The sequence below is a fragment of the Myxocyprinus asiaticus genome, chromosome 4, assembly GCF_019703515.2.
Source record: "Myxocyprinus asiaticus isolate MX2 ecotype Aquarium Trade chromosome 4, UBuf_Myxa_2, whole genome shotgun sequence".
NCBI lineage: Eukaryota > Metazoa > Chordata > Actinopteri > Cypriniformes > Catostomidae > Myxocyprinus > Myxocyprinus asiaticus.
Genome location: NC_059347.1, coordinates 45,304,502 through 45,319,360, shown reverse-complemented (window position 1 = coordinate 45,319,360; position 14,859 = coordinate 45,304,502). Strand labels below are relative to the sequence as shown.

Below are 14,859 nucleotides of genomic sequence, written 5' to 3'. Positions count from 1 at the left end.
AAGGGAATCTCTGGCCTACTAGAGTCCATGGTGCTTTCTGAAGATGTCATGTAAGAGAACGAACAAAGCTCTTTTAATAGCTATTTTTCTTTCCCATTTATGAATACATGCAGTTCCCAACATATATTAGTTTTTTTTTAGTGTGCTTTGACCTGCTGTTCCACCAACTTGCAGTAACTCTTACAGTTCACCTTCTTTGTTGAGACCCTGTTAAAAGTACCTTTACAAACTACTTAACTTCACTCAAAAATAATTTTGACCAATCAACCATCCATTTGATAATAGTTTTCAACAATAATATAAGTATTTTTTTCCAATAATATTTATATATATATAATAAAACCTGTTAAATAGCTGAAATAACAGCATGCCAAAATATATTAACATTGTGCCCAATATAAATCTATCACATTCAAACTCATTTTCTTCCATTTTTATTAGTACATTTTACCAACAACGTATTCATCTCAAAAGATATAAAACAGTTTAATTTACAGCTGCTCTTTTTTTTTAATATTTTTTTTTACTCTCCATAGTTTTGCATCGCACAGATACATAACAACCGACAAACAATATTGAACAAAAATCCTTTGATAGTGTTGTGGTCCATATTGACTCAGTATATGAATATCGCATTACATTTTAAAATGTCTGCAAGACTCCTTCCCCACTCAATGGTATTACCTTTTAGCATACAAGTAACTGACATCAAGAACATGAAAAATAAAAAAATATACTAGCCAATAAAAATGGCAGCACCTAATAAACAGTTCACAGAGTTCCTTTCCCCCTCCTGTTTTGAACAACCGGGCTGAACAAAGTGTGGCATTCACCAAGTCAAAATACAAAGTCATTGAAAAAAAGAGGGTTAAAAACGTTTGCACGTCTCCCGTCTGGACTTGGAGCTTATGTAGAAATGTAAGAGGTCACTGTTCTTGCACGGTCTCACAGAGACAGTTTACAGTGACACAGTTCTTTGTACATTTGTCTCCGTAGCTTGGGCATATCCTGCTGACCAAAGCTGAAAGGCTGCTCCAGGGCCAGGCACTTACAGTACTAGAGTGAAACAATACAAAGATACATGAGTAATATGTGAGTAAAAGAGACCAACAAAGATAATTATATACTCCCTTAACCAGAGCTAGAAGTAGAATTACACAGGCTGCTAATCAAGTGTTAAAATAACTTGCATAAAATGCTAAATAAAGCAATAAGCCACGAGAGGCTGTGTGTTACAGTGATCTTGTTTTTCCAGTATGGAGCTAAAGCTTTGAGTGGAAAACAAGGTGGAAATACACATTATTGAGTCAAACACATACCACCTTATCGCGAGGTGCGAGCGGTAGTGGTGAATGCGGAAATGCGGTTGCATGCCCGAATGGTTAAACGGGCTTCATGGTCTGTGCCCTTTCCACGAGTGATTAACATAAACAGTCTCTTATGTCTTAGGTGAATGCAAACAGATCCAACAAATCAGGTACGTGTCAAAATATCAGATCTGTGCTTAAGACTTTGCAGGTTAAACGCACTAATGCAGCCTAATAGATCTTAGCACCAATTCCTCTAGATACACCTGGACACAATGTTTCTTGGTTATTGGAAGACAGGTTGTTCTAAGCTTCTTGGAGAATTCGCCACAGTTGTTCTATCTATTTAGGCTGTCTCTATTGCTTCTGTCTCTTCATGTAATCTCAAATAGACTCAGTGTTCAGTGGGGCAGGGTCTCTGTGGGGGCAATGCCATCTGTTGCAGGGCTGCCTGTTCTTCTAGTCTATTCTATTCGCAAAAGGAATGTTTGGGAGTCTAAAATGTATATATCCTATGACACACTAAAGCTGAAGATAAAAATAACCTTATTAAGACAAATATTTTTGTGAAACATCTTATGTGCCTAAGACTTTTGCACAGTTCTGTATAATATATATATATTTTTCTGCTCAGGTGGCCCAAGGTTCTGCCCAATAGAAACAGGATCTAACAAAAGTTAGAAGGAACATTGGTCAGAACTATCCATTTCATAATGCAGAAATAGAACTGACAATTGATCAATTTAGAAAAGAAAGCTTACCTGAAGGACAAAAGCTCCACAATCACTGTCATTGTTCTGCCTCGCCACATTCTAGAACATTCCAGAGACAGAAAAGTCAAAAACACATATGGTTAAAGTTTTCCTGTTCTCTCTTTTCTTCTTTATCTCTTGCATACTTTAACACACACACTCACACGCATCTAATTCACCTTTCACCCTACCATTTTGAAAAAGCCTTTCCACCCCGTGTAAAATTCTTTCTGTTCTCTCTTGATTGCCTCCGCTTGTAGGTATTTGGCAATGTGCTGTAAAAGACAAATGGTCAGTTCCAACACCATGTGACATGCTGAGCATTGAAACAAGGAACATAACCTTTAAAAAATAAATTAAAATAAATTTCACAAAAAAGTTTCTCCACCTACTTTGGGGCAACGGCGGTTGAGGGTCCTCTGGGAATCAAAGTATGTGATGCTTCGCTGAGGAACATTCACACACACTAATGACCAGTGCACCTCCAGATGAATAGGGATCAACAAGAACTTCTTCTTGAAAATATCAACCTGAAGAGATTTAACAGTGAAATACACAACATTCATGCAGTTATACAATAATTACATGCTTATAACACATTAATTGAGCACTTATAACAAAGGCAACAGAATAAAAAAAAAAGTATATATATGTGATTTGAATATTATATAGGCAGATTTGCCAAACTTCACAGTCCTAGAAAATGTGCAAATGTATTCCCGCCCTTTTCGACCAATGACTTTTACATGACCTTTCCAGTTATTTGTGATTATTAGGTGTAGATTTTTAAAAATCATTTTGATTCAGAGCATTGTTTGATTGATTTTATAGCATAGAAAATGTATATTCACTATAGAAGTTACCATGACTTTTAAGACTATCAATTTCCATAATTTTTCCAGGCCTTGAAGACATGATTTTAAAATTCCCTGATATTTCCAGGTTTCCATGACCGTGGGAACCCTGGTATTAATACAAGTGCTGTGTATTAAAGGGATAGTTCTCCCAAAAGTGGAAATATCCCATGCGTATATTGCTTTCTTTCTTCTGCAGAACACATTTGAAGGAAAATAGAAAAATATCTCAGCTCAGTAGGTCTTTAAAATGCAAGTGGATGGTGATTCGACTTTTATAGCTCCAAAAACCACAGACAATCAGCATAAACGACTCCAGGGGTTAATGTCTTAAGCAACACAATCACTTTTGGTGTGAAAAAGTTCAATATTTAAGTACTTTTTAACTATAAGCCATTGCTTCCGGTAAGCTTCACTAGAGGACTGAGTTTACGTGGTCTCTCAAGTAACATATTCACGTTAGCATGTTACAGACATAATCTCACGTTCTTCTGTCAGTCGAGACATCCAGGATAAGCACACAAATGCACCATTGTGAGTAAAGAAACCGATAAAAATATAGATCTAAACCAAAACCAACAAAGCTTCTGTACAGCATTCCTCCTACTCAGTTGTAAACAGCGCTGCTCTTCCAGGTGTGTATCACGTGCCAAAGCAATTATGTCACACACACACACACACACACCGCTGCTGACCAAAAGCAATTATTTAGTTTTAAAACTACTTAAATATAGATTTTTTTTCACACCAAAAGCGATCATGTCACATTAGAAGACATTCATTTATCCGCTGGAGTTGTATGGATGACGTTTATGCTGACTATCTGTTCTTTTTGGAGCTTCAGAAGTTGGATATCCATCCACTTGTATTTTAAGGACCTACTGAGCTGAGATATTTTTATATTTTTCTTCAAATATGTTCTAGTGAAGAAAGAAAATCATACACATCTGAGATATCATGAAGGTGAGTAAATGATGAAAGAATTTTAATTTTTGGGTGAACTAATCCTTTAGTCCCAAGACACAAATATCCACCCACACCACTCCCCCAGTACTGACATTTTTTGTCCAACGTTTGACCCCGTCGTAACCTTTCGTCCGAAGTTTGTCATAAAAGAAGCTGTTGAAAAAGTGGACCTGAAAGTTAAAGAATAATGAGACTGTGAAACAAAGAGAGAGAGCAAATGGTAACCTTTATACAACCACCTTCTACATAATGACTTCCCTGATAATAATTTGGTAATTATTGATGATTATTTGGTCACTGTAGTCATATAGTCATCTAAACAAGTTCAAATTGTTGTGCTTGTATATGTTACGGTATGTGTATGTTTTGCTTACCTTTTCAGGGGCAGCGTCCATGACCAAATCCCCATACATGTTCATGACCTGAGTGATGCAATGAGTTACAGACGTAAGAGAGAGCCAACTCAGCAAATGCCAAAACAGTGGCCACCCATTCATCCAAGAACTTTGTATAAACCCATACAACTGTGTCAAACTAATAAAGAAGATGTTGGCACAGTTGTGAAAACTATTAATATAGTTATACATTTTGGACCATGATGAAAGAGACATGTTGGACAAAAACAATGAGTGCATTCCTAATGTTCTTAACAAAGGGGCCCACCTGATCATTGAGCCAGTTCTGGCCATACAGCGTGCTCAGATCATCCATGGTGAGAACATGACGTTTGTAATTTACACGGAAGCCCCGCATCACAGCACTTCCAGACATGCGCTGGTAGGACTGCATTAAATGTTGCACCATTACTTTCCTGCAAATTAAAAAGATACAAAAACACTGATACTTCACAGCAAAACAAGCCCTGTATGTGTTTGGCATTCTAAATATCAAAATTCAATAAACCCTTGTGACTTATCTGAGTGACCTCTGACCTGTGAGGACTTGAGAAGCTCTCATTGAAGATGTCCTGAAGCTGCTCCACTACCTCATCCACATGAATGGGAATCAAACTGCCGTACTGCTGGAGAAACTCATCCAGAATACCTGAGGAAGTGGAGTTACCAAGAAGGTGACAACCATCAGACATTGTATTACACATTATATAAAGTACTATTGTATACTACATGTCATGACATATAAGACCTTTCCCATAAATGACAAAAATTACATTGTACCTTGTACACAAGAGATGTGTTCACTGCCAAGCTGATTCTGTAGGGATGACTTGTCCCGTTCAGACTGGACATTGGCAGGGGTTGTCTGTCCCTCCCTGTCCCCCATGTCTGCTCCATGGATACCATCCTTTGATTTTGGAACACCATTTGTGCTACAGTCTAAAAAAAAAAAACAAGAGGTAATTAATGGTAAAGAAAGGCCAAAGTACACTCCGGCTGACCGTGTTCCGGATCGCTCTGCGCACAGTATGCATGATGCAAATTTCATCATCAGCAAAGTCTACATGGATTGTCTGCGTGTCCATGTTTTCCTCGAAACACAGACAGTCCTTGTCTGTACGCATCGTTGCCGCATGTGCCTGCCATTGACTGAACTAATAGAGTATCACAAAGCAGTTGTAGTGCGTATGCGGCGACCACGAGCAAATAAGGATGCAGAATCTCTTCCTGTTTCCAAATTAAATGTCTCAAGCAGACACTGATTGTTCAGAACAAAAGTTCAGAGTGTCCACAACCTAAACTTCAGCATGAAAGCGGTTGTTTGTGAAATTTTTATGTAGTTGCACAAGGCTAAACTATCCCTTAGGTGATGATTACAAAAGCTTTAGTCACCAAACATAAAATATAAGTGCATTATAGCTACACTTTATACATATTAAACATAAAAATGAAAAAAACTTTAAAAACTCTCTCTGGATAAGTATCATATGCTAATTAATCAAACCAGAATGACTTAAAAAAAAAAAAAAAAAAAAAAAAAAAAAAATGCAGAGACTTACTAGTCAGGGAAAAAACAATAATTCCTGCAACTGACATGAATACTCACCAACTAAATCAGCATTCCTGGCTTCTGCTGTCACCAAACGTCCTTCTTGATCTCTATTTAACAACAAACTGCCAGACTGTCTCTGGTAAGGCTGACTGTCAAAATGGCGGCGCCTTTGACATCTGCGTAACCTCCTGTATCCCATAGTTCCTGCCCATTTTGCTCGCTGGCGCCAAGTCCTCCACTGTTGGGCCAGACGGTTGCGAATGTTCAAATACCTCTGGCCCCGATAACGCAACTGGGCTAGCCTCCTCTCTTTGAGTGGACTGAGCCTAGTCTGGGCCAAGCAGTGGGTAAAGTCACCTGTAACGCTTGCATCCATCTCCAGTGGCTGTGAGTGTTCTGGCGAGCCCCAGTCCTCGTCACCTGTATCATTCCACTGGAAACCACGCTCATCTTTCTTTTTCACCAGATCCTCTTCACTCTCCATCTCTACGTTTTTATGTTCACCTTCCTCCTCCTCCTCCTCAGGAATTGCATACTCTGCCCCCCACATGCTGATGTCTTCCTCTCTGTGGCCCAGTTTGAAGTGGGCAGGGCTGGGGGCATGTTGGGCCATGGCCGGGTTCATTAAATGGCTGCCTCCAATGGCACCCCCACCACCCTCCTGCCCTGTGGTCAGTGTCAACTCATTGGACCAGTGCGTTTGAGCCAGGCTGCTGCCACTGTCTCTCATGATCCAAGGGCACCCTACTACCTGTGCCAGCCTGCCTCCTCGCTAATGCACAAAGACAAGTGTCAGAATGGAGAACAACCAATAGAATAATAAATGCACAAGGCAATCACAACCAGTGACATAATATATGAATGTTCATCAAACCTCGTTTGTTTATTTCATTCTGCAAAATGAAACGAAACTTTTTTTTTTTTTTTTTGTTTTTTTTTTTTTTTTACATAATCTGTGATTTTAACAGACCAGTGAACACCTGATAATTTAGCAACAGCCCAGGGGCCGGGTGCACCAGCTATACGCAAGTTAGAACTTAGCCTAGTTGTGAAGTAATTGGGCACTAAGTCACAATTTACACACTACTAAATATGAGTGTTGCACCATTAAACTTAGGCAGAACGTAACCCTATGTATAAACTAAATATTTACAGAAGCCTCCGACCAAGAGTAACGGGTGGAATAAAAAAGCAGACTCATTTAATGACATCAATGAGCTCATTTTGGTTGACAGGCCTCAGTCCTTTCAGCATAGCCTAAATGATGATGTTGCATTACACTCGTTTAAATTTATGGGAGAAAACATTATGTAAAAAACGTCTTCAGCATGAAACCGATCTAACGGTGCACTTTCCTGTGTACTCCGCAGAGTGTCAAGTTTCAACATATACGAAATATATAAGATATTAAAATGAATAAATGTATGTTTTTCCAGACTGTTGTATTAGTATTTATTTATTTATTGCCCCTTATTCATTTTAGATACAGTAACTGAATATTGTTATTAACATAAATATAGGCTAAATATACCATTAATTAAATCTTGTTTTATTACATATCGTATTTCAATGGGGATATAATTTATTACAGCAGAAAGTTACATGAGCAAACAAGGTTTGAACATCAACCATAACAAGATCAAACTGAAATTGACAGCTTTTTAACACTTCTGTGTACAAATTTGAAGTCTTTTTATTGGATCAATACAAGTACACGTCATATTATGCGACTACGCATTACTTTAAGGAGAGCTTATGACCTACTAGTTAAATCTTGCCTTAAGAACAGGTGGTGCAACCAAATTAAGCACTGACTTAGTTACAAACTAACTAGTAGTTACTAAGCCCTTAGTGTGAACTTTGTCTCAACTTAAGTGAGACCTTACGCACAGCTGGTGCAACCTTGCCCAGATGACCACAGAAGCGAAAGACAAGAGTGTGAAAATGGCTAACAACTTGAGAACAGACCTATAAATGGAAAGCGCTCAGTCTATATATGTTAAGTTTACAGGGTTGGGGAGTAATGAAATACAAGTAACGGGAATACGTATTTAAAATGCAAAATATAAGTAACTGTATTCCACTACAGTTTCAATTTAAATCATTGTTAATTAGAATACAGTTACATTCAAAAAGCATTTTGATTACTGAAGAGATTACTTTGCATTTTATTGTCATTTGTTTCATTTAATATTTAGTCCTTTCAGATGGAAATATATATATATATAATTGATGCAATCCAAAGTGCATTTGAACAGCGGTGAAACACTTTCTTATGATGTGTTACATTCATATAAGCAGACAGAGAAGTAAGTTTGAAGTAAGTTTGGAGCACAAGAAATAGAAATAAAGCTTGTGTAAATTGTCAGCTTTACGCTAAGCTAAAATGCTATTTCTAGCCATTTTACATGCACGTTACCAGGCACAATCATATTTTTTTAATCAAGAAAATTCACGTTGGATCATAATTTCTTTTTTCTAGTAAGACTTTTGATATTAGGGCAAAAATCGTATTCTTGATAATAATTTTTTTATTGTTTTCCTGTAAAAATATCTAAACATCCTTAAAACAAGATCAATTTGATTTATCTTGTTTTAGAAACAACACTGCATAAGATATTTAGGTTTTTCAGAGAATGTATTTTTAACAAGTGTATTTTGTCTTACTGTACTGGCAGAGTTTTTATAGTCAAAACAAGTGAAAAAATCTACCAGTGCTGAAGAAGTAATCCAAAGTATTTAGAATACGTTACTGACCTTGAGTAATCTAACGGAATACGTTACAATTTACATTTTACAGCATGTATTCTGTAATCTGTAGTGGAATACATTTCAAAAGTAACCCTCCCAACCCTGTAAGTTTGTGTCAATATGTACAATCAAGTGCCATTTGACCTAGTAATATCTTTAAATAACAATGGTTCTAATTTTCCAATAAAACATTTTTAATTTAGCATTTAATCAGGTGTGCCTAAAAGGAGCTATATGAGAAAATTATTCCAAAAAAAATTTACTATAACATGTCCACCATTCTATAGGACACATACGTATCTATTCTACAAAGTTTATTAAGCTTAGGCTTGTCTAATAACTGTGTGAGGCTTCAGAACACATGACTAAATTGTCATCGTTGTTGTATCATAATGAAGTAGTTATTATAAAAGGGAAATTTAGATACATAACCACTGTGGCCTTGAACAAGACGCAGAAGTTGCTTCATTGGCACTGTAGAATTTTACTTGTTAAATTGACATTATCGTTGTTAGGATTCAGAATTAAACTGCTTTACTTTCCCTGCACATAATGTAATGGAAAAGGTTCTAATACAGCAGTAATACTTTTCATAGCTAGTTAGTTTCCTACACCGAAAACAATGCTTCCTCAAGGGTCATGGGTTTTGATGAACAGTCCTTTACTTTTAATTTAATTAGAGTAACTGGACGGCCAGTAAATGGAGGGACCAACAGGGACATACAACGACTTTTAAATTAATGAATAAAACAAATATATCCCTAATTTCTATTGTATTACAATTTTTACAAGTTATGCTAATTATCATGGAAATAAATGTACATTATTAACTGAAAACAGAATGGATAATATGCATTTGAACTCACTCGGTTATTATTTATACATAAAGGCTCCTTGGGCTTAATACATTTTTTAAATAAATGGCAAGTGTTCAAAATTTTCTTGAATTCACCCTAAATAACATGGGGACATATTGGGGCTGCAGCACATGGGTCTCTCATGAAAATCAGACAAAACATTTTTCGCAATAACTACTAAATACGTATACGAGCATTGATTTCATTACAGCGTTCACACATGCATTTGCTGTATTTTGTCCAAGCATGAAAAGAGAGGCGCAGGCCCGCCAGGTGCTTGACCTGCAGAGATAAACTCGTGTGCATGATGCGCTTTGTTCTGCTCTTTTGCTCTTAATTTAAGCATGAATAGAAACAGCTCTGTAACCTCAACAATGCTCCCGTCTAATATTTGGCTAACATTTTAGTCTCACGTTTGTATGCAATTTAGCAAAGGGCCACTCGTTTTGGTCATGCAGCACAGTCCAGCGGGCAAACCAAGCACCGATCACACATAAACACTGTTCGGCCTCCGTGGTTGCTCTGCAGAAAATGTGGGGTGTCGGTGCCATTGATAACTTACCGTTAACCGTATCCTCAAGCCAAAAGCTTAGGCGGTGTCCGCCAACGCACTACGCAGATAACTAAGTTTCGCGAGGAAAGAAAATAAAAGGCAAAATAAAGGCTGATTTAAATCTTGGCTCATTCAATGAGAGCTGGCGCTTCTTTAGAGCGAAAACACTCTGCTTCCGCCGCGTCTCTATGACGTCATGGATGTGTTCGCGTGAGGCTGGTTTCGGGGTTGTCCTTATACTCACTTTTTTGTTTTTTGCTCAAACTTCTGCTCATTTGTTAAACATCATATTAAGTCCAGTTTTCAACTTTGCTTTGAAAATATTTTGTTTGGTTTCTTTCTCACTGTGAAGAATATTAATCTGATACTCCTCTGAGGTAAATTCAGTAGACTATACATAAAGCTAAGTATGGGAAGAACAAACCACTGTTTTTAATCTTTAAAACATAAGTCCAACAATACTTGAAATTAGCGCTGGTTTCGAGTACACCTTAAGGTGGGTGCACACACTGTACGATTTATAATAGTCCTTTACGATTGTTGCTTGTCAGACTGTACGATATGAACGCATTGATATCGCCATGGCACACCGTGCAACATTATGTCAGACTGCACGATACACATCGTAGCCGATTGTGGGCCCAATCGTCCCAATCAGTGAACGTGACTCACGTTACGGGAGTGTTGCGGAATAGAAGCGAAACGGCAAAATTTGCCCACCATGGAGGAGCATTTTTTTCTCTCTCTCTGAAAGTCAGGACATCAGCATTTCCGTTGCTCCAATACCACTCCATCATGAGCATAGGCTAACATTTACAAGAAAGATGGATTTTGTCAAATAGGCCTATAATAAGACAGCTTGATCACAAATACAGAAAATTACAGATGTTGAGAATGAACGTGAGTATGGGAGGTAGCCTACCTTAATAATTAGCTACCACAAGCCAGTAGCGGTTCTAGCTTATTTGGCGCCCAGGGCGAAACCCGCTTCAACACGCCCCCAAAGTTGTTGTCCGGGGGTGGGGGGGGTGATTGTAAATGAGAACGCCCCTGAAGTTGTTTACCGGGGAGCAAGTTGTTCACCTGGTGGGGGGGATGCCGCCCCCCCCACAAGATGCCACCCTGGGCAACTGCCCATGTCGCCCATGCCTAAATCCGCCACTGCCACAAGCGAATATTAATTGTAGAAATAAAAAGACTTGTGGCCCGAAAAATTACAAACTTATCCATTCACATTGAAAAAAACAAAAAAGGTGGGTTATAGTATGTCTTTCTCCTCTTTTAGATTAGTAACCTATAGGCCACACAAAATTTCGAAAATTCATAAAGGCTGCTAATATATCATGCTTCAAATTCCCTATGGATGATGCACAAACATGACATAGATTTCTATAATTGTATCCAACTGTATTTGCTGATTTGGATTAAATCATCCCATAAATACTTACCAGTATAAATTGTTCAATCTATTCTATTTTTTATTTATTTATAAATAAAATTGGAGTGGTGTGAATCTAAAGAAGTTTACAGATGTTTAAAGTAAATGTATTAAAAGTAAAATAGTAATTAAAATAACATTGTAAAGAAAATGCATGATAAATGTAAAGAAAAAAAATGAGAAAATGCAATCATTTATTTTCATTTTGTAGCCTAAGATCTGTATTTATTTAATTCAGAGAATAATGCTTTCATATTGCTGACGTGTTACACTTTTCTCCAAGTATTTTCTGCTTATTTATTTCTTAAAACTTTTTTTATATAAAATGAAAAGAAGAAAAAACATTGAAAGTGTTTGAGTAGCGTGATAACTGGGCACAAATGTTGCTATGGTGGCGCAAATGCGGAGCATTATTTCTTTCCAAGTGAATTGGGGTGCGAGTGAGGAGCTGAATATCTCATCTGGCCGTCGTAATAGCAGTCACACTATAGGGCTACGATGCTAAATTTTAGACACTGCCCAAACTTCGTCGGAGGCTGAAGATCATCGCAAAGGCTATTAATCGGCCGTCTGTGAACATGTCACACTGAACGTTGTAAGATTGCTGATTTTGCCCTGCGACGAGAGAAATCCCTTAGGATTCCCGAAATTTGTCTCAGACGTGGCCAAAATCGTACAGTGTGCACCCACCTTTAGTCAGGTCTGAGTCGAGTCCGAGTTGTGTGAGAGTATAAAAGGGGCTGAGTCGGACTCAAGACCGAGTCGAGTCAGATTCCGAATGAATCTGTTCATGAATCTGAATTCAAATTGTATATTTGAATTCATATATATATATTATGATTAGTATACTGCTGAACAAACTTCCAAGTGGTTTCAGAATGAAAGCATTTGCTTTAGGTGTATGTAGACAAAACTGTCCTTCAACACACTTCTTATTGCGTTCTGTTGACATTTAAATAATTGTTGCTTTTTCCCCTCCACTCAAACATAGACTAAAGAAAGTGAAAGCTGCGTTAGTCATTACAACCAGAGTTATTAATTTAGTTTTATTTAAAATTATCCCTATCTAAAGAAATTATATTCTATACTGAGTTTTCTTTCTGAATCTATTTTCACTATCTGCAGACTGATTTGGGAAAATACAGTACATAAAAATGAGTCAACACAGTAATAATTAGCACTCACTGAGAAGTTACGTCTCACAATTGACTGCAAATGCTACATCCAAAAACACTGGATAAAAACCACTGATAATTTTAGGGCCATGTTGTCACGGACATGATTTTCTAGTTAATTTGCAGGAAACCGTACAATGCAGGGCAGTTCTGCGTGCTGCTCGAGTACCTAAATCCCTGATGTGTCCGTCTCGCAGCAGCTGCCGCAGAAGATATTTGCTTGAGCGACAGCCGCGTTGGTCTGCAATCAGTCTGAAATCTTTAAATACCAACCAAAGAAAATTTCTTTGAGCTCTTCTTTAACTGCAAAACCATGGAGAATAATAATTTTGAGTCATACATTTAACAGAATTGTCCTTCAAAAGTGTCAGAGATGGAGGCCATAAGTTACCTGGTGGTTTACAATAAAAATAAAATAAATTAAACATTTAAAATAAAAACATCATAACCAACTAAATTCATCTCGTAACATGAAGTTTAGCTTCATACACAAACTCTGTCTTTGAATAATACATTTATTTTATAGTCTATAATTAAATTATAAACAAAACATTTCACTGCCCAAATTATCCTAATATTTTATTGTGCATGGTTGAATGTTGTGAATGGTGGACAAATGCTGTAAAAGAGTGTATTTTAAGCAGCTCGTCAATGCTTCGAAAATAGTCAATCAGTAGTAAATAGGTGCTGTTTATCTGTTTAGAGTTGCTGTCTGCTTTAGCAATAATGCTTTCCCCCCTGACTATTTAAAAAGTTACACAGTTAATTCATCAAGCTATTATGGACCAGTTCAAACTGACAACACTGTGTGGACCACAAGAGACTACAGAAGCCTCCATGTGTAGATACATGACACCTAAAAATATTTAATAGCCCAATAATATTTTTATTTCTATATGCTGTTTTTAGTAAACTGTGAGAGACATGATGTGGGTGACTTGACTCAATTAAGTTCTTGATTTTAAGTTTTTAACCACGATGAAACCGCAATGCGAGCACCATGTTGGCTGCATAAACACCACATGCAATTATACCAGTTGTCAGGTCCCGTGTCATGTGAAACTGCCTTGTTTAGTTTCTATTACATTGGATACATACCCGTCTTTCTTTATTAATTAATTAATTTATTTTTAATAAATTTTATATATGCACAGTTACAACAGAACCAAGAGAACGATATTACAGCACAACCCCCCACCCACCTACACACACCCAACAGATAAGGGGGGGCATCAATAACATATCATTGCTGTTTATAGTCCATTAAAACTTGTATACATCCAGATGAACCAGAGTCTCTTAATACATGTGAACAAGAAGGAAAACACATCACATAATTAGTCTCCAAACCTCCATCCCCCTATCCAATCCAACATTGCTGAGTCAACCCAGTTCAGGAATGGTTTCCAAATTCTAAAGAAATGACCCTCCCTCTGATGTACCACTCCCGTCAGTCTTTCCAGTGGTAGATATTGCAATACAACCTCTAACCACATAGATACAGTTGGGTTTTTATCGGAGATCCAAAGTTTTAAAAGAGTCTATTGTTGTGGCTTCCGCTGCCTTTATGTAGAATCACTCTCAAAGTCTTAAGGTTTTGATGCCAGAAAATAGACTTTATTATCAGAGATAGCAAAGCCGAGTCAGTCTGCAGAGTAACTAACTTTCTGTATTCAAACATGCCTATATACACATTCACATATTGCGTGACCAATACACCCCATACATTTTGTTCTATGTCTTCTGACTGTTAGAGAACATGAAACTATTTGAGAGGCCCCTTTTCATCTCTCTACAGGGCCTTATCCTATATTTCCTCTAGTGTCAAAACACGAGACTCAAGATTACCTTATATGAGTACCATATGTGATCACATATTCCATTTTGAGGGGCCTCCTTTACACAAGCTTCTACACACACACACAGAAAAATCCATGCTTAACTATTAGAAATAATTGTAGACAAAAATGGCTATATTTACATTGATTATACTTGATTAATTTATATTTAACATGATAAAAAATATTCTACACTATCTAGCTGCATGCAATAATACCTGCACCAGTTTGATTCATCCACAGTGCTGGCTTTAAGAGCCAGTATACAATGCAAAGATTTGAGCTCAATAGGATGACCAAAAATCATACCTATCTCTAAAATAATTTCTGCCCAAAACTTCTGGACCTCCGGACATTGAACAAGTGAACATAAGTACCCAAACCTGTACCACATTTTAGACATAGTGGTGAAGAGTTACCT

The 14,859-nt window shown here is 37.3% G+C and overlaps 1 protein-coding gene across 2 annotated transcripts; it reads right to left on the bottom strand.

Annotated features, from left to right (window-relative positions):
* Positions 1 to 418: 418 nt before the first annotated feature.
* On the bottom strand, positions 419 to 10,163 carry LOC127440083 (sentrin-specific protease 3-like). Of its 2 annotated transcripts, none has more exons than XM_051696466.1 (11): positions 9,997 to 10,163; positions 5,881 to 6,598; positions 5,055 to 5,213; positions 4,812 to 4,923; positions 4,543 to 4,690; positions 4,254 to 4,301; positions 3,972 to 4,049; positions 2,452 to 2,589; positions 2,251 to 2,334; positions 2,069 to 2,119; positions 419 to 1,056 (listed from the first exon to the last, which is right to left on the bottom strand). In XM_051696466.1, the coding sequence occupies exons 2-11, from the start codon at positions 6,554 to 6,556 to the stop codon at positions 946 to 948; spliced, it is 1,605 nt and encodes a 534-aa protein (XP_051552426.1). In that variant the 5' UTR covers positions 6,557 to 6,598; positions 9,997 to 10,163; the 3' UTR covers positions 419 to 945. The 2 variants fall into 2 exon arrangements, 1 of the variants encoding a protein (XP_051552426.1); XR_007897065.1 differs by having other exon boundaries at positions 966 to 1,056; positions 2,239 to 2,334.
* Positions 10,164 to 14,859: the final 4,696 nt, after the last annotated feature.